Source organism: Ahaetulla prasina, chromosome 4 (genome assembly GCF_028640845.1).
Source record: "Ahaetulla prasina isolate Xishuangbanna chromosome 4, ASM2864084v1, whole genome shotgun sequence".
Classification (NCBI taxonomy): domain Eukaryota; kingdom Metazoa; phylum Chordata; class Lepidosauria; order Squamata; family Colubridae; genus Ahaetulla; species Ahaetulla prasina.
This window is the reverse complement of record NC_080542.1, coordinates 88,833,006-88,860,614: the sequence shown is the minus strand read 5'-3', so window position 1 is coordinate 88,860,614 and position 27,609 is coordinate 88,833,006. Positions and strand designations below refer to the sequence as shown.

Here is a 27,609-nt window from a genome sequence, read left to right as displayed (position 1 = left end):
GCTGCATTCTGGACTAACTGGAGCCTTTGGGTGCTCTTCAAGGGGAGCCCCATGTAGCGAGCATTGCAGTAGTCTTCTTGCATAGTTTGTGTATACTCAGTAAACTTCGTCCATTTTCTTATTTCTAGTTTATCGTTTTCCAATGCTTCTACTAATTTTGTCACCATTTTCTCTTCCAAGTCTTCATCTTTTTCTTCTCTTTCTATCTGCTCTTTTCTTGTCTCTTTTATGTTTCTTTTCTTGTTCTATTTCCACTAATATCTCTTCCTCTTGATTTCTGCTCTCAAGTTCCTTCTTACTTTCCTGTTCTTCTTCCTGTGCAAAGCATTGTTCATAGAAATCCTGCACTTTTTCAATTGTGTCTACCTTATATTTTTTTGCCTGCCATGTTATGAATATGCCTTCCGGTACTAACCATCTAAACCTGACCTTATATCTCATTAATTGTGCTGTGAGAAATTAGTATTGTTGTCTCTGGTCTCTTATTCTGTATGGTATTTGTTGTAATACTATAATTTCTTCAGCTTTGTGTATTATCGGTTCCTCTCTTGTTTGTTTGTATATTTCATCTCTCATTGCTCTTTTAGTAAACCTTATGTGTACCTCTCTCACCTTTCTGTTTATTTATTTATTTATTTAAATTTTTATACTGCCCTTCTCCCGAAGGACTCAGGCGGATCACAGCCAAATAAAACCACAATAATAAAATAAAATAAAAACAATAATTAAAAAGCCTATCAAATATGGCCCAATTTAAAATACATATAAAACAATAAAACCCAGTTAAATTTTACAACCCCAATAATAAAATATTAAAATTCTAAAATTCTATTCCAGTCCTGCGCGAAGAAATAGGTACATCTTCAGCTCACGGCAAAAGGTCCGAAGATCAGGAAGTTGATGAAGTCCCAGGGGAAGTTCGTTCCAGAGGGTAGGAGCCCCCACAGAGAAGGCCCTTCCCCTGGGGATCGCCAGCCGGCATTGCTTGGCCGAGGGCACCCTGAGGAGTCCCTCTCTGTGAGAGCATACGGGTCAGTGGGAGGCAAATGGTGGCAGAAGGCGGTCCCATAAATAGCCTGGTCCTAAGCCATGGAGCGCTTTAAAGGTGGTAACCAATACCTTGAAGTGCACCTGATAGACCACAGGCAGCCAGTGCAGCTTGCGCAGGAGTGGTGTTACATGGGAGCCACGGACGGCCCCCTCTATCACCTGCGCAGCTGCATTCTGGACTAACTGGAGCCTTTGGGTGCTCTTCAAGGGGAGCCCCATGTAGCGAGCATTGCAGTAGTCTTCTTGCATAGTTTGTGTATACTCAGTAAACTTCGTCCATTTTCTTATTTCTAGTTTATCGTTTTCCAATGCTTCTACTAATTTTGTCACCATTTTCTCTTCCAAGTCTTCATCTTTTTCTTCTGGGATGTTTTGAAATCTTAAAAAGAACGAAGCTTTTTCCATTTCCAGATGTGCAATTGACTCACTTAACTCTTTATTTAATTGTAGGGCCTTCTGGTCAATCTTTTCTATTTTGTTATCGACTTGATCTATTTTAGATTCCACTTTTTGAATTCTTTTTCATTTTCTAGCATTACTTGTTGAATATCACCAATTTTGTCCTTCATGTTCTTAATTTCCTCCTTCATTTCACCAATTTCAGTCTTTATTTCTTTGTGTAGCATTTTTGTTTCTTCATGATTGTTTGCTATTGCTTCTTGAGTCTTATTCATTGTTTCCTCTATCATTTGTAACATTATTTGCATGTTTTGTGGGTTCATTGCCGGTTCTGGTTTATCTTTGCCGAATACAGTCGTTGTCGATTTTTTGACTTGTAGGTGAAGCTGTAATAGGTGAAGGGATTGTCACTATTTTTTAACCTAACACTGTAGTTGTCATCTTTATCGTTTGGGCAAAATTCTCCCACCTTCGCATATGACAAAATATAGCTAGATATTCTCTTTTTAAATATTTTTCACACAGAATATTCTATATTTAAATACACAAATACACAAATATATCTAATTTATATTAGATACAATATACAAAGACACAAAGACAGTGTCTTTGTATCTCTATTGTTTCTTTATGAAATTTTTCCTTTTCTTCTCCCACAATTGTCTAATATACTGTATATTGTTCTTAACACATTCGTATATATATTATACTTATATATATATTTATAATTCTTAATCACAATACACAATACATATATTTATACAGCTCTCTATTTTTTAATACTCCCCTTAATTTCTTAAATTACCTTTAACTATATTTCTTTGATATATATATATATATATATAGTTATCAATATAAATCCAATATTATTCCAGTTATTCCAATAATCAACTTAATTCAATTCATTAATTCATTCAGTTTCGTTTAGTTTATCATCTGTACCTTTTTTAAAAGAGGCATCTCTTACTTCTTCTTCTTATTCTCTTCTTTTTATACCCCTCCTTTTCTATAAGTCCAATAAATCCACTATTCCACTTTGCACAAGTATATGTCCATCAAAGTTCAAATTTCACAAAGCCTTTGTCTTGCCAAATTGTATTTCATTAACCAATATTTTAGTCTCTATTTTCTGGTTCTAATTTTAATCTTTAATTCTAATCAGTCCTTATTTAGGTTTTCAAACTCTCTCATCACTTTTTATTATCTCAGCTTGTTTTTCTTTAAATCTCTCACTCATCAATCGTTGCAATTTGTGGATTTCAATTTGGGCTCCAAACTTCTCTGTGCTGTTCTTGCTCTATTCTATCACTCCGATCTCCAGTCTACTCCATTTTAGCTGCCTTCCTGGACATGCTGTGTCACTTTCTCTCTGCCTTTTCTCTTCTGTGCCTTCTCTTTGCCACACACTTCTCACCTTCTTCTGGGGTTTTTCATCTGTCAAACTTTGCTGCTGCTTTTCACTCTTTGCTTCCCACTTATGCGGCTGTCATCGCTCCAGGCTGGCCATAAAGACCAACTTCCTCTCTGCCAGTTTAAGAGTGCTGCTCCTGACTACTCGGGTGGTTGCTTTCTACCCCCAACACCTACGGAGCTTCCTCTTTAATTATCAATCTCTCCAGGATTGGTAATGCTCTAAAGTGGGCTCTTAGCAAAGATTTTTCAGGATTTAGGAACAGAGATCCGTTCCTTCGCCCTGCACCATGATGACGTCACCGCCGGAAGTCTTTTTTTTACTTTTAAATTATTTTTTAACAACCTATTCAGCTGAATAGGTTGTAAAAAAACACTTTAAAAGTAAAAAAAAGATTGTGCGCACAGCTGATCATGCTGTTTTACCTACTTCGTGGGTATATTGGTGTGCACTGCATGTGCGCACCTCACATTTGGTACATACTGCACATGCATGCATGCAGTGTGCATTTTGTGCACAGCATGCATGTGCAGCCAGTGAATCAGTAGTAAACCAGTTCAGATTTCACCACTGGAAGCAATTTAGGACTAAGGAGAAATTTCCTATAGGTGAGACCAATTAACCAATGGAATAGCTTGCCTTCAGAAATTGTGGGTGCTCCATCACTAGAGGCTTTCAAAAAGAGTGAGGGAAGTACACCCAAAAGAACAGTGCCAGGAACCACTAAAACAATGCAGAAAACTTAAAACAGCCACTCCCCCTTTAAAAAAAATCAACCCCAAAGCAAAAGCAGCAGCTGAGAGGGAAACTAAGGGCAGCTGCTCAGTCTAATTAAAAGCCTGGACATGCTGCCAAAAGCCATTAACCCTTCCAACTCTATTATTCTATGTGCTCTATATTCTAAATTGGGTGCTTCACAGCAGAAACAATACAGGTAGCTGGACCACACAAGCATTAAATTCACGGTCTGTATGATCAAGTTGCATCTTTGTCCCCTCCTGTATTTTTACCTGTAGGAACAAACAAGAAGTAGCCAACACTGCAGCAGCTATAAAAGGTCTTGGGAAACTCCAGGGGTATTATCTGATCAGGGAAATGTCACTTTGTATTCTTTATAATGAAAATGTTTGTAATCTTGTCCTTCTTCCTGAAGGCAAGAGGTTAATCCCATCCCTAAATAGGTGATTGATGGGTTTCCCTGCCCGAATTCTGTCAGTTTCTGTTGTTTATTGACTTGATTATCGGCTGCAATCCAGCTGCAACAGTTAAGTGGAGCTATTAACTGAAGGGAGGGATGGAAAAAGAGAGAGAGAGAGAGAGAGAGAGAGAGAGAGAAACTTCTCTTGCACTTTATTTTTAACTGGTTCTCCAAACTGCCTAACTAATTTAGGCCCAGTACTCTCTAATTTAGGCCCAGTACTCTTCAACATCTTCATCAATGACTTGGATGAGGGGATAGATGGGGAACTCATCAAATTTGCAGATGACACCAAGCTGGCATGAATAGCCAACACTCCAGAAGATAGGCTCAAGTTACAGAAAGATCTTGACAGACTTGAACATTGGGCACTATCTAACAAAATGAAATTCAACAGTGAAAAAAGTAAGGTTCTACATTTAGGCAAAAAAAAAAAATGCACAGGTACCGTATATGTGGTACCTTGCTCAATAGTAGTACCTGTGAGAGGGATCTTGGAGTCCTAGTGGATAACCATTTAGATATAAGCCAGCAGTGTGCAGCAGCTGCTAAAAAAGCCAACACAGTTCTGGGCTGCATAAACAGAGGGACAGAATCAAGATCACGTGAAATGTTGGTGCCACTTTATAATGCCTTCGTAAGTTTTGGTCGCCACAATGTAAAAAAGATGTTGAGACTCTAGAAAGAGTGCAGAGAAGAGCAACAAAGATGATTAGGGGACTGGAGGCTAAAACATATGAAGAACGGTTGCAAGAACTCAGTATGCCTAGTTTAATGAAAAGGAGGACTAGGGGAGACATGATAGCAGTGTTCCAATATCTCAGGGGTTGCCACAAAGAAGAGGGAGTCAGGCTGTTCTCCAAAGCATCTGAGGGTAGAACAAGAAGCAATGGGTGGAAACTGATCAAAGAAAGAAGCAACTTAGAACTAAGGAGAAATTTCCTGACAGTTAGAACAATTAATAAGTAGAATGACTTGCCTGCAGAAGTTGTGAATGCTCCAACACTGGAAATTTTTAAGAAAATGTTGGATGACCGTCTGACTGAGATTGTGTAGGGTTTCCTGCCTGGGCAGGGGGTTGGACTAGAAGGCCTCCAAGGTCCCTTCCAACTCTATTGTTATATTAATTTACTAACAGTTTGGGCGAACCGGCAAGAACCAGCTGAATTTCACCTATGGTACAAATGAAATATTTAAATCTATGGGACAAAGGTGAATTATTGTTACTTGAGAGCTAAGAAATTTAGCTGCCATCCTTTGAGAAGTGAAAGAAAGGTCTGCCATTAGACTAGCTGTCCAGAAAGTTCCAATGCATGCTGGGATTGTCAAGGATGTTATGGATTTCCTCTCTTTCTAAATTCTGTAGATTCAATTCTATAGGTATGGACAAATAGAAGATTGCAAAAAGTTATAGTAAAGGACAATATTTCCATCTTACTGCCCCGCCACTATAAATTCACATTACAGAGAAAAATGAAAATCTTCAACCTTGGTTTCATCCTATCTGAGAAGATTGCATTGTTAATTAATGATAACCTGTAAAGCTTTTTGCACTGTTTTCCATCATAAGCTGCATATGAAGGCAGATAAGATACACAGTTTTTAATATTGACTGTCTTTGCAAACTGAATGAAGCCAGAGTTAGTGTTTAATATAGCTTGATAACACAGCCATAGACTGAGTTCATGAAAAACCAGTGAACTGATTCAAAGAAAATGTAAGTGATAAACTGAATAAACCACTTTAGTATGGCATAACTGTATTATTATATTGTTTGGCATTGTTCATCTACATGGCTTGTCTCTTCTTTTGATACCCACTCAGACATAAGTTTTACTTCAACTTCCACTTATAAGTTCTCCTTTTGTATTCTACTGTAGCATTTGGTATATAAGAAAACAAAGATGGAATGACCCAATGAAAAGCAAAAATAAAACCTTACTAAATTAATCTAGCTTTCTCCTATGAAACAAAAGGGTATTGAAAAGAAGAGCAATAGCCTGCTTTAGGTTCAACTTGTGAAGTCTAGAAAAATATTTCTTCTCCCAATAGATAGACTACTATGACTGGAAAGTGCATTTTGTAGCTTCTGCCCACTAACCAAAAATCATATTTGAAATTACTGTAAAACAACATAAACATTTTGAAATTGCAAAAATTTATTTGCCAAAAATCTTCCACTTAAACAAAACAAAACAAAAACTGCTGAATAAATACTTAGAAAAAGAGCCTAGCTCCTTGAATCAATTGAGTGATAATCTTTTCTTAAGACTGGGAGACAAAGTTGTGAACTGAGAAAAATCGCAATTTGAGAGTGATGCTTGTTTGAGATACTAAAAGAACTTGTTACATTATTTTCTTGATGTTATAGCTTGATAAAAGGATACATTTTATTTTGATTGGTAATTCTTATTACTGTGACCAATCTCCTTTTTGCAAGAGTAACATTGCTGAACGGACTTGTTGCTGCATGTACTGCAAATGCATTGGTGAAGAAGGAGAACCAGGTGAACAAGGAAGATACGGAATGGAGGTAAAGGAGAAAAAAATACCAATTTGTTTAGATACTTTATAATTAATTAATTAATCTTTGTTCAAGGTAGGATCATCATGTATTCTTCAAATAATATTTGATTTCAGTTATTCTCATCATAATTTCAGGGACCTCGAGGTTTTGAAGGAAGTCCAGGACACTTAGGAGATGAAGGGGCACCTGTAAGTTATTAAATTAGATTTCATGTGTTTACAAAAAAGTAAATACTTTAAATTTTAAAAATCATGACAAGAATCAAAACAACATGCAGTGATTCTATACCATCTAGCATTACTTCCACATTATGTTACTTCTGTTTACTAATTCTCTCAAAGTTTTCCATTTTCATTAAATATGTTTCTGTTTTTCTGACATGCTTGACACAGTTTAGAGTAGACTGTGTCTAAGCCTTTTGGATAATTTTTGGTGTTAGTTTTAAATTTCCTGAAACTGCTGTGTATTTTTTTTTTAATTATCTTTGTTTATGGCTACCCAGATTGCCCACAGAATTTGGTCCAGCAAAGACATATTTTAAAAAATTATTATATTGGTCTTAATGAGACCCAGATATCAGAAAACTCTGTGATTTGCTAGATAGCTTTATAGAAGTAATGAAAAATGTGTGAGACTTATCATGAGTATTCCTGAAAAAGATGTCCAAGTTTAAAGAACCATGATTATAATTTCTACAATGAGCCATGATGGCGCAGTGATTAGAGTGCAGTACTGCAGGCTACTTCTGCTGACTGCCAGCTGCTTGCAATTTGGCAGTTCAAATCTCACCAGGTTCAAGGTTGACTCAGCCTTCCATCCTTCAGTGGTGGGTAAAATGAGGACCCAGATTGTTGGGGGCAAAATGCTGACTCTGTAAACTTTTTAGAGAGGGCTGAAAAGCACTGTAAAGTAGTATATAAGTCTAAGTGCTATTGCTAATTTAATGCTCCTTTTTCTTTTCCTGTGCTCTGCATAATGCTGTTCATCCCCAAAGAGAATTGTGTGATGGGGCATGTGTACATATCCATAAATACATGTGAAAGCCAATATATTCTCTGTTCGTGACATGGAATTGATACAAATTCTGTAAAATAAACTTTCTTAATTTTCACTATTGTTAGGGTCCAAGAGGGCTGCCAGGATCAGATGGTGATAAAGGATACAGTGGTTGCCGAGGCAAAAGGGGCCCTAAGGTAGGAAGTACAATATTTATCCAATACCTTTAAAGTTTTCACAAAAAGTTCTTTATGTAACTGGCTGAATTAAGATTATTTTGTTGATATCTCTCTTCTTTTTCAGGGACAAAGAGGACTAATTGGTGAGAAGGTACAAAAACTTGATTTAAAAGCATGGACTAAAAAAAAAAGGACTGTATGCTCAAATTAGAGATCATCTCCAAATGAGTACTAGCTATTTCCCCCCTTTCTTCCCATTTCTGGAAATTGCAATATCCTTGATATTCTTACTGATATTTGTGGAGGCAGGGGAGGATTTTAATATTCACTCACCCAAGAAAATAATAAATCAGAATCTAGCAACACGATGTCAAAAGATAAAAAGCATGTGATCTTACTTTGTTATAGAAAGCCAAAGTAGGCAAAAACTTGGGTTTGGAGAAAGGGTGTCTTCCTTTTGAATCCAAGTATTATAAAATGATGGAGGTGATGCCCTATATCACAGGGAGGTCAGCAGCACTGGATGAAAAATAAAAAGGGTTTTTTTCACCTTTATTTTTCTTTAATTTCTTTTTTAAACTTATTTTTTGCCTTCCCACTACAGTTTCACCAAGGTTTTAACTGAAAAGCTGGTAAAATTGTGTAGGCTCATTTAAAGTTTCTGAAGAAGACTTGTTGGGATTTGCAGAAGATAAGGACAAATAAAAAAATAGGAAAAATGCTTGGAAGCTAATCTAAATACAATTAAAGCTTCAAGAAAGATAATATTATAGTCTGTTAGGGCCAAGGTTAATCTTGGTGATCTCATGAAATCATCTGCATGGTTTTCTTGGCAACATTATGGAAACAGGTTAGCCATTGTCTTCCTCCAAATTTTGTTTGTTTAGTTTTTAAAATTTATTTCCCAATCTAACTCACATTTTAGGGATTTTCTGATGCTCTTCCATCCAAACACAAGAAGTTTATATTATGTTTAATTTTCAATCAGGAGTAAGTAGATATTACCACTTACACTGTAAACTAATACTGCATTTCCCCCAGAAAAACAATTGGATAGATGAAGCAATCACTTAGTAATTGACTCATTGATACAGCATTTGAATGAATTATTTCCGCAGGAGTTTTTGCTGATGTGTTCTTTTTTCAGTTACATCTGTTTCCACAGTTGTTCCAAAGAATGATGACAAGTACTTTAATTTTCCAATGTATTGCTGCAATGAATCTGGCAGCTAACCAACATGATTCTTTGTTTTAAAAAATGCAACTTTTGATAAAAATTATAAATTATATAATATATTCAAGAGTTAATTGCCTATTATTATTATTATTAATTCTTTTAACTCAAAAAAATCCTGGACCAAAATGAATATATAAATGACAACTATTTCTAGTGATGAAAATGTATGTCATTTTGTGTTCCCTCTGAGGCCAACAGATTTCTCAATTATCTGATTTTAGTCTTGAAGTATGGCTTTAAAGGCATTTTGTTATTAGGTACCAGCTGTAAATATGGTCCTTACAATTTTGGAACAATTATGGGAATCTAAAAGTCACACTAGTCAATAGCTGCAATTCTAAATTCCAGATTTCCATACTATGTGCCTTCTGGAAGAGTTGGTATGATAACACTCAGAATTGTCATGCAGACTATGTGAACGCTAGATCAAAGTGTTCTGGAATGGTCCAACATATAGCAAATCCCTGATATGTAATTAAAAATATTTTATTTTATTTTATTTTTATTTTATCTATCAAATTTATTGGCCGATTACCATAGGATCTGTGGTATATATGTTAGGATTCCACTATAGTGTAATTTGTATCTTCAAAAAAATTGTGATTTCTGACAACTACCTGGACAAATCCTTGAAGTTTTTTGGCAATGTTTTCAGAAGTGGTTTGTTTTTGTCTTCTTTATAGGGCCAAGAAAAAGAAAATGGCCCAAGGTCACCCAGGTAGCTTCATGCTTAAGGCAGGACTAGAACTCCCAGTCTCCTAATTTCCAACTTAGTGTCTTAACAACTGCACAAGTGGCTGAAAATAGTATAACAATGAATAATTACCACAAATGGGAGTAATTTTGTCTTGCAAACTTTTCCAAATTTTTAAAATCATTTGCTTGGCATATTTGACTGTGTTCTGTTCTTGTCAGAAACTAAAACCCGAGAACAACTAAAATAGAAAGTAGTTTGGATGTTGTATATTTTTTGTGCTTGGTATCAAATCATAGAACAGTAATATGTGCTTGATCTTGCGATGAACTTTGCCTGATAATACCACTTGCATTATTTTTTCAGGGAAGCAATGGAGAAAAAGGATTTGATGGCATTAATGGAGAGCTAGTAAGATCTGTTTCTCTTTTTTTCGTATTAGTGTTCCATATGTATTAATGGTGCTTATTTTATTTAGTTAATTAAATTTGATTAAAAAAATAATTTAAATCAATACATTTAATGACAAAAGATTTTTTGTCTCCAAGGGCTCCACTGGTCTTCCAGGATTTAAAGGAGAAAAAGGTGACCCTGGCAACCAGGTACTTGGATTTATTTGGTTTACTTATTTGAAATGCAAAGTGCTGGTATTCCAAACTCCAGACAATCCATTTTAATTCCTTTCTAGCTGAGGTTAAGACAGCAGTCACACTGCACAATCAAAGCGCCACCTTTGTATAATCATTTGATATCATGGAAAAGAGGTGGAGCTTTGCTCATGTGATTTTTGCAACCTAGCAAACAATTACCACAAAGAAAAATTATCATAATTGGATAAGACCTCTGGTTGAAATAACAGATTGAAAGGAACTTAATAAATTATGTTGTATTGACCCATAAAATTTTAGGATTTAAGTCAAGATAGTGATGGTAGCCTTATGGTCAAAGCTCCTCCCCTTAATTATATTACTTTTATTAGATTGCTATATTTACATTACAAGATAAGTGATATTTAGGCACCTTAATACATTGAACTTTTACTTTTGGATTTATTTTGCTGAATGTCTTCCCTTATTATTATTGTTATGTATTGTATATAATGTATAGTTGTCAGTTGAAGTTCTTATTCTGGTCCACTGTTGAAGCGGGAAAATACTCTCTCCTAATTGGTTGTCTGGCTGATCAGTTTTATATAAAAGGAGCTCTATCAGCCAGGGAGCGCTATTGTCTCACAGATAGTATTGAATAAAGATATTGGTGATAAGGGTGGGATCGAATGGAAATTGAGGCTGCAAAGAGCTGATCATTGTGAGCTGACCCACTCAGAGCTGAATCACCAGAGCTGATCTACAGTTGGCTGCATTACTGCCTTTTGCCCCAATTGAGAGGTCTCCTTGTTGCATGGAGGTGGACAGGGGATCTTCAATTACCTTCGTCTCCTGGAGCACACTAAAGAGATTGGTGCCAAAAATATCAAAAAGACAGTTGGACTTCAACCATATTCACCTCCAAGACTACCAGGGGAACAGCATTCCTGTCATCAGAGCTGGCACTTTTAGAGTATATTTCAAGGACTTCTCGGGGCCAGTGCAACTGCTCATAGTGAACAGCTCCCTACCGAGTCTCCTAGGATTGGACTGGTTCTCCTCCCTGGGTCTGGCAATCACTGGCATCAACTCCATCACTGATTCTGATAACAAGGCCTTAATCGCTGATTTTGCAAATGTCTTTGATGGAAACCTGGGCAGGTATATGGGCACACCCATCTCATTCAACCTTGATCCGAATGAAGCTGCAAAGAGTACCATTCGCCTTGCACTCAAAGGTTTATGAGCAACTCAACAGGCTCATCAGCCATGGAATCCTGAAACCTGTCAACTACGCAAAATGGGAGATACCAATTGTGACCTTTGTGAAGCCAGATCCACATCTGCGCAGACTATAAATGTACATTAAATAAAACGTACAACAAAATGCATACCCAGTGCCCATAGTCCAATATCTGCTGCACTCCCTGGGTGCGAGTAAGGTCTTTGCTGAACACCTTAAACTGAAAGTTGGCCAAGCTTACCAACAGCTACCAGCTGACGATGCCACAGCTGATTGTAACATGTTGAGGAGCTTTTAGATGTCATTGGCTGCAATTTGGGGTAAGCATGGCACCGGGACTTTTTTAGAGCCTGACGGAGTATCTCTTGCAAGGCATCCCAGGTGTTGTTCCCTATTTTGATGACATCTTAGTGTCTTCAGTCAATGATGCCAAACTCCTCAACCGTCTGTGAGTGGTACTCACCCGTTTTCAGGAAATTGGCCTCAAAGTTAAAAACCGAAAAGTGCAAGATCGCTTTTCCCCAGGTAGAGTTCATCAGCTACCTTATTGATGCCTCTGGGTTACACCCTACACAGGCAAAGGTCGAAGCCATCCAGGAATCTCCCATTCCCAAGAACAAGACTGAACTCCAGGCATTCTTGGGACTCCTAAATTTTTACAGTGTCTTCTTGTGGCACAAAGCTTCCATAACTGAGCCTCTCCATTGCTTGCTCAACAAGAAGATGTATATTGGTCCTAGGGCCAAAAAGAAGCTGCTGCCTTCTCAGCTGTCAAGGAACTACTATCTTCAAACAGCATCCTGGTGCAGTACAATGAAAATCTTCCCTTGGTTCTCACCTGCAATGCCTCTCCATTCAGCTTCAGTGCCATTTTAAGCCACCAATTCCCAAATAGAAGAGAGGCTTTCTTCTCACAGACCTTGTCATCGGCTGAACGAAACTACAGCCAGCTGGACAAGGAAGCTTTGGCTGCGATCACAGGAGTCAAATGCTTCCATGAATATCTCTACAGCAAATCATTTCACAAACCGCTACTAGGCCTGCTCACCAGGGACTACCAAACCCCACAAGTTTTGTCCCTTCACATGCTGTGCTGGACTGTGTTCCTAGCTGCATAAAGCTATCGCCTCTTGCATCAGCTGGTTAAGACATTTAGTCATGCCAATACCCTCAGCAGATGTCTTCTCCTAACTGTTGTGGAGGATCTGGCTACAGCACCGTCTATTTTATTGATTGAAGATCTGCCATCCAGCCCCATTACAGCATTGGAGATCACTGCACACTCTGCCAAGGACCATATAATCGCCCAAGTGCTCAGCTGGGTGTGGAGGGGGTGGCTGAAGGGGCCAGTCAGCACAGAACCCCTTCCTTCCACACCTGGTAACATGAGCTGTCCACTCAATGGGGATGCCTACTCTGGGAAAGACGTGTGGTGGTACCCCAGAGGCTTCGACAGCCAGTTCTGGAATCTCTTCATGTAGGCCACCCAGGCATCATGCAGATGAAGGCACTCACCCACAGTTGGTGGGCCAACTTAGACAAGGCAATCACTGATTGAGTCGCATCTTGTCAGCCTTGCCAAAAACCCAACATCTGCTCCAGCACATTAGTGGGCAGCACCTTGGACACCTTGGTCTATTGACTTTGCGGGGCCTTTCCATGGACAGACCTTTATGGTGGTTGTGAATGCCTACTCAAAATGGCTTAAGGTGGTACTCATGACATCAACCACCTGGGACACCATGTTCACGACTCTTAAAAGGCTGTTTGTGACTGCCAGATGTCCTCATTTCAGACAACAGGCTACAGCTCACATCAAGCCAGTTCGCATTGTTCCTGGAAAGTCATGGCATTCATCATGCCCTGATTGCACCATTCCATCCTGCTAGCCTGAGCGGATGGTCCAATAGCGGATAGTGTATAGTTGCCAGTTGAAGTTCTCATTCTGGTCCACTGTTGAAGCAGGAAAATACTCTCTCCTAATTGGTTGTATGGATGATCAGTTTTATATAAAAGGAGCTCTGTCAGCCAGGGAGCGCTGTTGTCTCGTAGGCAGTATTGACTAAATAACTTAACAATTATTAACGAGGAATTATACTTCATCAATCCCCATAGGGCCAGGGTGTCCTTATTTTCATTATAATATGAAATAATAGCATTTATTTCTATCAACCATTTTTGGATTTCTAGAATTTATGGCACTTCAAACTTGCTGCTACCTCTCTTTTCTGCCAGGGTGGTTTCAGCTATAAGAACAATGACACTCAGAGCATAAATACTGAATGAGGGGAATGAGACCACATTTCTCAAACAAACATTTTCCAAATCTTACAATAAGAGTAAAAATTCAATTTATAGTATAAAGTGTATAATTATTGAGGTCCAATCTAGCATTAATGTCACCCCCCTCCCCCAGTACTACCATAGCATTTTTGTATTACAAAAAAGGTTACTGATATATTGTTTTTTATGAATTAAGACTCAGTTACATGTTATTGCTCAATACATCTCTCATGCATTTTGTTTTTTAAAGGGCAGCCCAGGAGTCAAGGGAATTCATGGTGAATGTGGCCAAAATGGTTTCCAAGGAGATCTGGTAAAGTTTGTTTTTTTAAAAAAAAAAATGGAAATAAAAGCCATGTGTTGTTCTATGGTTAAAAGTATTGGGGAAAGATGAGTCCTTTTGCATATAGTAATGATTCTTTTTAAAAGCTATTGATAAGAGACAATTGAGGGCATGCACTAAATTTTTGGTCTTACTTATTCTGTCTGGTTATGCGCATGTGTATATTATAGATATATTAGAGATTGGAATTGTGTTAGAATTAACAGAGAACCACTGTTAATTTAGGTCCACAATGTTAATGCATATACTCTCTTTATAAAAGAGAGTATGCCAGTAATATTACACACTCATACTGCAATTTTAAATATAATATATATTTAGGTAAAAGGTAAAGGTTCCCCTCGCACATAACATGCTAGTCGTTGCCGACTCTAGGGGCAGTACTCATCTCCATTTCAAAGCCGAAGAGCCAGCGCTGTCTCCATGGTCATGTGGCTGGCATGACTAGACACCAAAGGCGCACGGAACACTGTTACCTTCCCACCAAAGATGGTCCCTATTTTTTCTACTTGCATTTTTACGTGCTTTCGAAACTGCTAGGTTGGCAGAAGCTGGGACAAATAACAGGAGATCACCCCGTTACACAGCAGCACTAGGGATTTGAACTGCTGAGCTGCCGACCTTTCGATCTACAAGCTCAACGTCCAAGCCCCTGAGCCACCTTGTCCCTAATATATATTTAGAATATATTAAATATAATATATATTTAGAATAGAATAGAAGAGAAGAGAAGAGAAGAGAAGAGAAGAGAAAAGAAGAGAACAACAGAGTTGGAAGGGACCTTGGAGGTCTTCTAGTCCAACCCCCTGCTCAGGCAGGAAACCCTTACACATTTCAGACAAATGGTTGTCCAATCTCTTCTTTGAAACTTTCACTGTTGGAGAATTCATAACTTCTGGAGGCAAGTTGTTCCACTGGTTAATTGTTCTAACTGTCAGGAAATTTCTTCTTCGTTCTCGGTTGCTTTTCTGCTTGGTTAGTTTCTATCCATTGCTTCTTGTCCTGCCCTCAGGTGCTTTGGAGAGCAGCCCAACTCCCTCTTCTTTGTGGCAACCCCTGAGATATCGGAACACTGCTATCATGTCACCCTTAGTCTTTCTTTTCATTAAACTAGACATACCAGCAACTGTTCTTTATGTTTTAGCCTCCAGTCCCCTAATCATCTTTGTTGCACTTCTCTGCACTTTTCTAGTCTCAACATCTTTTTTACATTGTGACAACCAAAACTGGATGCAGTATTCCAAGTGTGGCCTTCCAAGGCATTATAAAGTGGTATTAATACTTCACATGATTTTGATTCTATCCCTCTGTTTATGCAGCCCAGAACTGTGTTGGCTTTTTTGGCAGCTGTAGCACACTACGGGCTCATATTTATGCAATTGTCTACTAGGACTCCAAGATCTCTCTCACAGAACAACTATTGAGCAAGTTACCACCTATACTGTACCTGTGCATTTGATTTTTCTTGCCTAAATGTAGAACCTTACTTTTCTTACCATTGGATTTCATTTTGTTAGATAGCACCCAATGTTCATCTGTCAAGATCCTTCTGAATCTTAAGCCTATCTTCTGGAGTGTTGGCTATTCCTGACAGCTTGGTATCATCTGCAAATTTAATGAGCTTCCCATCTACCCCCTTGTCCAAATCATTGATGAAGATGTTGAAGAGTACTGGGACTAAAACAGAGCCTTGGGGTACTCTACTGCATACTTCCCTCCATGTGGATGCAGTTCCATTGAGGACTACTCATTGAGTGTGATTGGTCAGCCAGTTACAAATCCATCTGGTGGTGATGTTGTCTAACCCATATTTTTCTATCTTATCAAGTGGTAGATTGTGGTCTACTTTGTCAAATATCTTGCTGAAATCCAAATAAATTATATCCACAGCATTCCTCTGGTCCACTAATTTTATCATCTTGTCAAGGAATGCGATAAGATTTGTCTGGCATGGTCTGTTTTTGACAAAGCCATGTTGGCTTTTGGCTATGACTTTGTTTGCCTCTAGGTGTTCACTTATTCATTGCTTTGTAATCTTTTCATAATCTTCCCAGGTATTGAGGTCAGGCTGGTAGGTCTGTAGTTTCCTGGATCTATTCCCCTCCCCTTTTTTGAAGATGGAAACCACATCAGCTCTTTTCCAGTCCTCTGGTAGTTCCCCAGTGCTCCATGATCTTTGGAAGATATAGTTCAGTAGTTCTGAGATCACATCTGCCAGTTCCTTCAGAACTTTGGGTTGTAATCCATCTGGTCCCGGTGATTTAAACTCGTCTAAGATGGACAGGTGTTCACTTACCATTTTCTTGTCTATTTTAACTCATGTTTCTAATCTGTTTTTTATGGTACTGTTTTTGATAGGCTGGACTGTTTTTTTACCTTTGTGGAAAAAATGAGTTAAATAGGTCTGCTTTCTCCATGTTACTTGTTCAACTTCTTGCCATTTTCTCCAGCTAGTGACCAATTATTTCCTTGACTTTTTTCTTGTTTTTTACATGTTTGAAAGAAGCTTTTTTTGTTATTTTTGTCGCAAGTCTTAATTCATTTTGAGCCTTAGAATAGAATAGAATAGAATAGAATAGAATAGAATAGAATAGAATAGAATAGAATAGAATAGAAGTTTTTATTGGCCAAGTGTGATTGGACACACAAGGAATTTGTCTTGGTGCATATGCTCTCAGTGTACATAAAAGAAAAGATACGTTCATCAAGGTACAACATTTACAACACAATTGATGGTCAATATATCAATATAAATCATTAGGATTGCCAGCAACAAGGTTACAGTCATACAGTCATAAGTGGAAAGAGATTGATGATGGGAACGATGAGAAGATTAATAGTAGTGCAGATTTAGTAAATAGTTTGATAGTGTTGAAGGAATTATTTGTTTGGCAGAGTGATGGCCTTTGGGGAAAAACTGTTCTTGTGTCTAGTTGTTCTGGTGTGCAGTGCTCTATAGCGTCGTTTTGAGGGTAGGAGTTGAAACCGTTTATGTCCTGGATGTGAGGGATCTGTAAGTATTTTCACGGCCCTCTTCTTGATTCGTGCAGTATACAGGTCCTCAATGGAAGGCAAGTTGGTAGCAATTATTTTTTCTGCAGTTCTAATTATCCTCTGAAGTCTGTGTCTTTCTTGTTGGGTTGCAGAACCGAACCAGACAGTTATAGAGGTGCAAATGACAGACTCAATAATTCCTCTGTAGAACTGAATCAGCAGTTTTCCTCATTTCATCTTTGCAGGCTTGGGCTACGTGCTGATATTCTGCCTTAGTTATGTGCCCCCCTTTCCACTTTTTATACTTGTCCTTTTTGTCTTTCAATTTATCAGAGAGATTTTTATGCAGCCATTCTTGGTTTCTTTTGAGAGATGTTATTTTTCTTCTTCATTGGTACCTAGGGAGAGAACTGCTGTGAATATTTGTTCCAAATGTAAATTATATGGTCCTTCTATTTCTATCATGCAAGAGGTATCAGTATTCTTCTTCTAGATGTTGATAGATTTATTTAATTTATATAATCCTTTTGGCTTATAGGGAAGTTTCAAAATGCTGATTCAATTGTGCTGCTATATAGCCTTCAAAAGGATTTACAAAAGTATATCAATCTAATCTTGTACTAATTATGTTTATGTACTGTTCAGTTAGTACTTCTAAAACATGCCTAATGACAAAATAACATAAACATTTTTCTCACAATGTATCCAGGGTACTCCTGGAATAAATAGTAACACAGCAGGACCAAAAGGTTTTAAAGGAAGAAATGGAAGACAGGTAATCAGCTATTTTTATAATATGTAACTTGATGACTGGAATGTTAGTTGAAAGTTGCTTTCATAAAAATGTAGAATGATATAAGGGAAGACTCATATAGATAGATTTGAACTTGCCCTGTTCAAAACAAACACATTTTCTAAGTGGGAGCCACAGTTTGCTCCTTGGTGTCTTGGTTGTAAATTGTTTAAGTAGAGGAGCACTCAGATTACATAAAATAATACAACTATATATCCATATAGTAGCATCCAAGTGGCAGGGCAAAAAGTTACAATGATGACTGGGCAATTGAAGCTCTACCACTTTTTTATGCACAAGTGTGACACACACACAAATATGGCATGGGACTTTGAACGTGTAGTAGCAGCCATTATCTTCACTCCCATCAGGTCAGTCGCTCGGTCAGTCGGTCAGTCAGTCAGTCAGTCTGTCTGTCTGTCTGTCTGTCTGTCTGTCTGTCATCTATCTGCTAGTATCTATCTGTCTCTCTATTTATCTGTGTATCTGTCTGTCTGTTTATCTATCTATCTATCTATCTATCTATCTATCTATCTATCTATCTATCTATCCATCCATCCATCCATCCATCCATCCATCCATCATCATCTATCATCTGTTGCATTTCTCAAAGCATTTTTATACTGCAGATTATTTATAAATCTCCCATCAGGCTGAAAATGGGACATGTAGTTCACAAATGGTGGCTGCATGATTGCAGAAGCTTAATGGAGTGGTTATAGATTAAGGTATGGAATTTAGGAAAAAAGTCATTTTATTAATTCAAAATAAAACACAATGTTTTGTTCATAGGGTGAAAGGGGACCCTTAGGACCTACAGGAGTTCCAGGATCCAAAGGAACCAAAGTAAGAACTAAAGACAGAAGATTTTATACTGATTGTCCTTATGAATGATCCTAATGATAGCGTATCAAAGGCCATTTCCAAATTTGTTCATAGTATTAGACAGAAAGAAATTGCTAACTCAGTTTTTTTCCCCTGAATATAATTCAGTTGAAAAATATTTAAATTTTAATTGTGTGAAAATTATACCCATATGAATTAGCAATTACTTACTTTTAATATTATGGAAATAGGAAGTATGAACATAGGAAGTATGAACATAGGAAGTATGAACATAGGAACTCTTTCCCACAGCATTGAAAGTGGCAAAACAAAAGTCCAGAGCACCTCAAAAATGTTGTACTCAAAAATGTTGTTGCACCTCAAAAATGAGGCTAGAAAAAATGTTGCATTTACATGAGACTGAGGGCTTTTATTAGACAGAGGAACAAGTGAGGTGATTCACGATGTTCAAAATGTTATTGCTTCTATCACCTCTTCACCCCCATCAAATCCTTCACCATAACTATCCCTGCTTTTATCTCCATATTTGCTGGAGATTGCCAGTGTTGTGGCTGTTGCTAACAATGGTGATGAGCTAACCTGGAAATAAGGTCAGAGATCACCATAGTGGGAGCCCGTAGGAATATTGCACCTCTGGGGCAAAGCTTGCCAAGGCTTTTGAGATAAGTACTGTATAGTTGTATTAGAGGCGTGCAATACTAAGACTCACATGTGATACTAACTATAATGTGATCAGTTTGTTTAGTATGTTTTATATGTTTGGGAAGTGTTGTGTACTCAGTAAGTATGGTGAAACAAACCATGGCTAAATATAATGCAGTGAAATTCACAGACTGCAAATTGTTCCTTAGCTCAGTTCATATTTCTAGCATTCATAGTTAATTTATTAAATCAGGACTGAAGAATCTGAAGCTCTTCAGATGTAACCATACTGTCAGTAATGCTGCAATATGGCCAATGATGAATGAAGAAGTAAGTTGTAGCCTACACACTGCATTGGTACTTTATTCCTGCCTTAAATGATCTGAATTCTTATAAATTATTTAAAGAAATTTTTACACCATATGATCATTTTTATCATTTGGACCAGCTTACCTCTGTCTCAGATGTTTGGATAGACCATTGGCGGTGTCATAGGATAAACCAAGAGGAATCACAATCAGATGAGCTAATTCTACTTTATTATAAAGCTAGATTGACAGGATTTTGTAAGTCTGAGAGCATAATCTTCATCCCTGCCACCTCTTGCTCCACCTAGTCTCCAGTGCAGGCTCTATATTATGTCTTACCTGACTGCTCCTGTCTCTTTGCACAATCTCTTAAGGGTTTTTTCCCCCACCTTTGCACCATTCAGTGTAGTGCCTTGAAACAGATTGAGAAGGAAATCTCCTGAATGCCATCCTGTGCATAAATAACTGTACCATAGTATAAGTTGTGTAAATATTGAACAGTTTCTAACTTCCCTTAATTTTCTTATCTCAGGGATACCAAGGTAAAAGAGGTCACCAAGGCTTCCAGGTAAGCATACCTTTTAAAATGTTTAAGTGAAAACTGATACACTCTTCTTTCATGACAATATGCTAGCCGCTCTTGCAAAATAAAGCTACTGATATTAATACTGATAATAATGCAAATATTACAGTTTAATAGTAATAAAGAAGAAAGGAAGAACAGACTCTTGGGCTTTCCATTGTGGCCCCACATATGGAGTCCAAAGGAACATGCAGTTGTGAAGTTGATTGGTGCCACAAGAAGCTGCCCTTTGCCTTTGTCAACTAATTTTACTTGGGATAAAATTGCCTTCTTGAAATTTTTAAATAATTTTTAATATTTTAATTCTAAATTTTTAATTTTAACATTTTATTTTTTATATACTGTTTCATGTTTTGATGCTGTATTGTACACTGCCAGAATCCCTCTTTGAGATGGGCAATTCAGAAATGTGAAATATAAACAGATAGATAGATATATGATACATGATAGATAGATAGATAGATAGATGATAGATGATAAGCAAAACAACAGACAGATAGACAGACATGGTAAAACAAAATATTACATGGCTAGTACATTAATAAAGCAAAGCAAACAACACCTGGCAATGGACCACCTGCTTAGCTAAAGATCACATAGTCTGATTGCAAGCAATGGCATGATAAAGTAACAACATTGTGCATTGGAATATCTTCAAGAAATACCATTGATTTGCAAGCAAAAACTGGTGGTACCACAAAATAAAATAAAATAATTTTATTTTACACTGTGGCAAAAGAAAGGAAAGGTAATAGTAATACAAGTAATGTCTTGTATTAAAACTCAAAACAACCTGAATCCCATTAGCATTGACAAAATTACCCCCAGTCAATTGCAGAAGTCAACTTTATTTTGAATAGCTTACATTCTGCAATGGTAATCTTTAATACCATCAAACATCCCCTATTCTCAGGTCATTGGAAAGGAGTTAATAGGTGTGTAGAAATAATAAATGCAGTCTAAACATCTGACTGACTGTGTGACCAATTATAATAATAAATCAGGAGGATTAACATAATTCAGGGAAAAGGAACAAAAGTGTTCTCTCTCTCCATCCCTCCCTTCCTCTCTCACCCCCCTCTCCTCTATCTATCTATCTATCTGTCTGTCTGTCTATCTGTCTGTCTGTCTGTCTATCCATCCATCCATCCATCCATCCATCCATCCATCCATCCATCCATCCATCCATCCATCCATCCATCCATCCATCCATCCATCCATCTATCTATCTATCTATCTATCTATCTATCTATCTATCTATCTATCTATCTATCTTTTTCTTAAATATATTTTAATATTATAAAACTGTAGTAATTTCAAGGACACATTGTTTTCTTGACTATATGTAGTTTTCCTGACAAAAAGTAGCACTATTCTCAGCCTAACTAACCTTGGTGCCCTCTTTCTCTCTCTCTTTGTAAACTTTGAGTGTTTATACCTTGAGTGTTTATAAAAACAGAAAAGTTGGGTAAACTCAATAAAAATAACATAATAAAATAAAATTTCATTTTTCATTAGAGAATGATACTTCTGAAACCTTGTGGAGAAAAGCACAGCCAGTATCATGATACCACATAAGTTTATTATGAAACCTCACTTAAAATACTTTACTATCTCATGTCAGAAATAATTTCTTTCAGCTGGAGAAAATACAGAAAAGGGTGATTAAAATTATAGGGTTCTGGCTGGAGGACTTTCTGTATAAAGAAATATATTATGAGAGCTTATTTTAAAAGGTTTAATTTAAAGAAAACTCTTGAATTACTTGAAACATGTCTTGTGAAAAAACCTGGATAGTGTATCATAACAGTAGACATAAAGATTTAAAAGATATATTTATGTAACAGGAAATTCATGACAGATAAAAATATGTATTTGCATATCATTTGTTTCTGGATTTGGTGGTGCAATACAGAGAGAGGGGACAAATCCAGGATTGTATAGTTTTAAGTTCTACTCACCTGCCTACTTATTCTCATATTTATCAATTAATCTATCTACTCTTCAAAAAAATGCAAAAGTACAGAAGATATGTCTTTGTGTAATTCCAAGCACTAGGATGTGGATGGCTGTTAAAACTAATGCTCTGCACACAGTCATTTAAAGTGCAAAGCTTTGTGAGTTCAATTCCCAATCGAGACTTTGAACCCCATTGATTACATGTACAAGTAGTCCTCGACTTACAACAGTTTATTTAGTGACCATTCAAAGTTACAATGGCACTGAAAAAAGTGACTTATGACTGTTTTTCACACTAACCACCATTGCAGTATACCCATGGTCATGTGATCCAAATCCAGGCACTTGGCAACTAACTCATTTATGATGGTTGCAGTGTCCCATGATCCTCTTTTCTGACCTTCCAATCAGCAAAGTTAATGGGGAATCCAGATCCACTTAACAACCATGCTACTAAGAAATTAAGAAATGCAATGATTCACTTAACAACTGTGCCAAGAAAAGTCATATATATCTATATGAAGCCGCTGGGTGAGATCATCAGTGGCTTCGGTGTGAGGTACCAGCTGTACGCTGATGACACCCAGCTGTACTTTTCCACACCGGGCCACCCCAACGAAGCTATCGAAGTGTTGTCCCGGTGCTTGGAAGCCGTACGGGTCTGGATGGGGAGAAACAGGCCCAGGCTCAATCCCTCCAAGACAGAGTGGCTGTGGATGCCGGCATCTCGGTACAGTCAGCTGAGTCTTCGGCTGACTGTCGGGGGCGAGTCATTGGCCCCGATGGAACGGGTGCGCAACCTGGGCGTCCTCCTGGATGAACGGCTGTCTTTTGAAGATCACTTGACGGCCGTCTCCAGGAGAGCTTTTTACCAGGTTCGCCTGGTGCGCCAGTTGCGCCCCTTTCTAGACCGGGATGCCCTGTGCACGGTCACCACGCCTCGTGACGCCTCGCCTGGATTACTGCAATGCTCTACATGGGGCTCCCTTGAAGGGCATCCGAGGCTTCAGTTAGTCCAGAATGCAGCTGCGCGGTGATAGAGGGAGCCCTCATGGCTCCTGTGTGACACCTATCCTGCGCAGACTGCACTGGCTGCCTGTGGCCTTCCGGTGCGCTTCAAGGTTTTGGTGAACATCTTCAAAGCGCCCATGGCATAGGGCCGGGTTACTTATGGGACCGCCTACTGCTACCGGATACCTCTCACCGACCTGCGCGCTCACAGAGAGGGACTCCTCAGGGTGCCGTCAGCGAGACAGTGTCGTCTGGTGACACCCAGGAAGGGCCTTCTGTGGGGGCCCCACCCTCTGGAACGAACTCCCCCCAGGACTTCGTCAACTTCCGGACCTCCGAACCTTCCGTCGCGAGCTTAAAACACATTTATTCATCTGCGCAGGACTGGATTAGTTTTTAAATTCGTGGGTTTTTAAGGGGTTTTAAATGGGTTTTTAATGGGTTTTTAATGGGTTTTATTATTTGCTAAATTTTAATTGCGGCCAAATTGAATAAGTTTTTTAGTGGTATTTTAATAGTATTTATTTTGTAATAGTACTGTTTATTTTATCTGGCTGTAAACCGCCCTGAGTCCTTCGGGAGAAGGGCGGTATAAAAATTTAAATAATAAATAAATAAATAAATAAATAATAAATTGGGATAAACTCATTTAACAAATGTTTCACTAGCAACATAAATTTTGGGCTCAATTGTGGTCATAACTCAAAGATTTGTGCCTCCTGGTGGTCCAAGTTGCAAAAGATTTAAATATTCTGTAATATTCAAAATAATAACAAAATAATATTATTATGTTTAGCTTGACTATGAGTTAGCTTTCTAATTGATTTTTTTAATGGATCCAATTTTTAAGCAGTAATTTCTGTTATTACAGGGAAGAAACGGAGCCCAGGGACCAAGGGGTTTTCCCGGAGATCAAGGATTTAAGGGCCCACAGGTGAACTTTTGAGTTGCTTACTTTTTTTACTTGTAAATAAAAATTCAAAGTGCAAAATTGAAGCACAACTGTCCAAAAAAGGACTTGATCTACTTTCATGACTTGTTACTTTTTCCAAAGTAAAGAAATCAGAAGATGTTGGATTTCTTCCAAATCTCTAACATCTAATCCTCTTCAAATGCACACAACATGTCTTCTAAGGAAAAAATACAACTTCTTGACTGAACAATGATTAATGTAGCTGAGTTGAAGTTGAGGTTAAATCTTCTTGAATAAATCCATGTAATTTTCTTTAGAATAACTTGTCATTTGGTTCTTTGATGATGTTTTTTCATGTTCTCAATTCAGTCTATAGTCCTGTGATTTTCTGGTAGTCCTACATCCAATTGCTAATTAGATCTAAGCCTGCTTAGCTTTTCCTGAGATAAGACAGAGTTTTTAAAGATACTATTTGAAAAGAGCAATTGACTAACACAGTCATAAGAGGGAGTATGTTTCGGATAAAGAAATGTAAACAGGAAGAAACAGAATATCCCCAATTAATTGACTCAACATTTCTTTATAATGATTTCATTTACTTATTTTCAGTCATTGTTTTTATCAACAATTGTCAAAATGATAATAATAATGGATTTCCAAGAAACTGTTGCTTAGTATCTGAATTGTTTTAATGAATAAGTAGAAATAAGACTTATGTCTGTATCCTTTGTGTGTACTGTTTGAAGTTAATAGTGTTTTTCCCCCCCCAAACGTTTCTAGGGTGAAAAAGGACTTCAGGGAGTGAAAGGAATGAAAGGAAATCCAGGAAGGGAAGGATTCCCAGTATGTCTCAATACAATATAATTTTTTTAGATTGTTTCACAGGGGAGTGGGTTGTCCCCTCATAAGGTTTTTGTTTTTGTTTTTATCTGTTTCAGGTAATGCTGGGTCAAAATCCACTGAATAATTTTTCAGAAATTATTCCTGCAGAATTTGTTGGTCTTTTACTCTGTTTTTGGGAAGCTTGTGAATCTTTTGAGCTTATTTATTTATTGGAAATAATAGAGTGCTAGTAGTACTAGTCATGGTATTATGTATTTCTCTTATATGTCTCCTGTCACTCTGAAGACTTAATACCTGTTCATCCATCCCAATCTGCAAAAGTCTTCTGAAAGGAGTTTTCTGATGAGGTCTTCTCTTAGGACTGACCTCATCAGGTAAACTCAGGAAGGCTGCAGGTCTCTGGAAAAGTTCTTGCATCCATGGAGGAACATTCCCCTCTCTCCATACATAGTTTTTGGCCATTCAGAAATTAGAGAAGATCACTTCTCTCCATCCAGGATAATTTCAATAAAATTATTATTCCCATGGAAATAAATTTTCAAAGCAAAGCCTCTTTCTTCAAGTGGAATGAGAAGTGGAAGAAAAAAACAAGGGAGACTTATTTTGCAGAACAACATATCCCCCATTTGACATTTAGACCTTGCCCCAGCATGGAGAAATAGTTTTATTAAATTCCACTGAATGATTTTAAGATTGTAATTCTTATAATGGCAGCAGATTTTGGAAGAATTTTATGTGAAGCACTGTCTTATTTAATCAACTCCAGATGAGTTAATCTCCTTATTTCATTTTAGGGTGTTCCAGGAAGAATAGGTCCAGTAGGTGTTCCTGGGAAATCAGGAGCTAGAGGGAATAAGGTATCAAATCTTACTTGTCCTTAGAAACAACAGAGTATCTCTATATTTCTTCTCCTTTTAGGATATGTTCATATTTACTTTGATATTGTCATCTGTCTAAAAAGAAAGCTGTCAACAGAAGATTGTTCCCAAATATAACATCATTGCCTTCCAAACATTTGGAAACATGTAGCAATTGTTCTCAAACTGTGAAATTTAATGTGATGGCAGGAAAATGTAATAAAATATAGTACACGGAAAAATAATATTATATACAGTTTTCTTGGTCATTGGCCAGTGGTATGGATGTTGATTGCCATTGCCTTTTTCTAAGAATTAAGTTTAACTTCCAAGCTCTGGAATTTTTAAATTGTTGTACATCCAAGCATGTTCATGGCTGACCTTGTTTAGCATCTAAGATTTGCCAAGATTGGTTAGGTAGTGAGACTATTAAATTTAAGTTAGATTTAGCTTTAACTTTACCAATTTCTTTTTATTAATCATAGTGAAGACAGTAAGAGATCTTCAGGTTTCTGAGTTCTGAGGGCTTCCCGTTTTTTATTGTGGCAAGATTGGACATGAGAAGCGAGTTTCTGCACTCCAGTGCCAAGTTCTCTCCATTTGTGGGCTCTGAAAGGAGCCCAAGCCACCCTGTAGGGGTGGTGAAGCGAAGAGGGGTGCCCTGTAAGGTAGCGGAACTCTCCTGTCTAACCCAGGATTCTTTTTCCCTCTCATCCATGGTGAGGAGAAGAGGCAGCCGAAAGTTGGCTGCCACGAAGTTGGGACAACCAAGGAACAACTAAGACTGGTCCTGGAGCAAAGTAGGAGAACAGTGACTGGAACTGGGGGAGAGGATTCGTTTTTACTTAAAACCTAACCCCAAGGAACAATTTAGAACTATCTGCTCAGAATTGTTTGTTAAAGAGATGATTAAGCATTCTGAGAAAAATACCAGACTGGGAGGAAAAAGACCTAAAGAGAGAAAAACAATAAAATTCTAAAAATATAGAAAATTGGACTCTTAAACTGGGAAGACATGGTAATGGGAAAGCATTTTAAAATGCTGGAATTAGTTACTTAAAAAACTTATCCTGCTTCTATAATTGAATTACAATTAAAATTGTGGTCAAAATTACTAAAATTAGACTGACTAGTGGCAACACTGAAATTTAAGTTGAGACTGCCACCTGCTGATGAAAGGAAAATATACAAGTCTGCAAATACTTATATGAAGGATTGTGAAAATATTTACTGGGTTATATCTAACTATCCCACGACCCTGAGATTCAAATATGAGAGCAAGGAAGTTATTTAATTAAAGTGACCCCTGAATGTTATACTAGAAGATTGAATCTATAAAGGGGATGTAAAGAGGCTTTTGATAACTTCTAGGACTATTTAAATGGAACTGACTGATTTTCTATGGCCCTGATGGAGAGCCTATGGCATTCATGCCCAAAGTGGCACATGGAGCAGGGGTGGGTTTCAAAAATTTTCACTACTGATTTGGTGGGCTTGGCTAGCTGGGGGGGGGGCATGTGACTGAGTGGGCATGGCCAACTTGACATCACTCATGCCTATGCCCACTCAGTCATATGACCCTCCCCCCCTTAGCCACACCCAAAGGAAAAGGTAGGAAAATTTTTGGAATTTCCACCTATCTACCCCTGCCCTCCTTTTGCCAGTCACCCCACTTCCCCTCCTTTAGTAGCCCCCAGCCCTATCCCTGCTTCC

At 37.8% G+C, this 27,609-nt stretch overlaps 1 protein-coding gene across 1 annotated transcript in view; it reads left to right on the top strand.

Annotated features, from left to right (window-relative positions):
- Nucleotides 1–27,609, top strand: part of LOC131197488 (collagen alpha-6(VI) chain-like) — an 82,329-nt gene that overhangs the window by 23,777 nt on the left and 30,943 nt on the right. Inside the window, exons 11-23 of the mRNA XM_058181607.1 lie at nucleotides 6,499–6,591; nucleotides 6,720–6,773; nucleotides 7,707–7,778; nucleotides 7,885–7,911; nucleotides 10,058–10,102; nucleotides 10,240–10,293; nucleotides 14,055–14,117; nucleotides 17,851–17,916; nucleotides 18,727–18,780; nucleotides 20,263–20,298; nucleotides 24,155–24,217; nucleotides 24,977–25,039; nucleotides 25,834–25,896. Coding sequence (XP_058037590.1) covers nucleotides 6,499–6,591; nucleotides 6,720–6,773; nucleotides 7,707–7,778; nucleotides 7,885–7,911; nucleotides 10,058–10,102; nucleotides 10,240–10,293; nucleotides 14,055–14,117; nucleotides 17,851–17,916; nucleotides 18,727–18,780; nucleotides 20,263–20,298; nucleotides 24,155–24,217; nucleotides 24,977–25,039; nucleotides 25,834–25,896 — 753 coding nt within the window. The remainder of the gene's footprint in view (nucleotides 1–6,498; nucleotides 6,592–6,719; nucleotides 6,774–7,706; nucleotides 7,779–7,884; nucleotides 7,912–10,057; nucleotides 10,103–10,239; nucleotides 10,294–14,054; nucleotides 14,118–17,850; nucleotides 17,917–18,726; nucleotides 18,781–20,262; nucleotides 20,299–24,154; nucleotides 24,218–24,976; nucleotides 25,040–25,833; nucleotides 25,897–27,609) is intronic.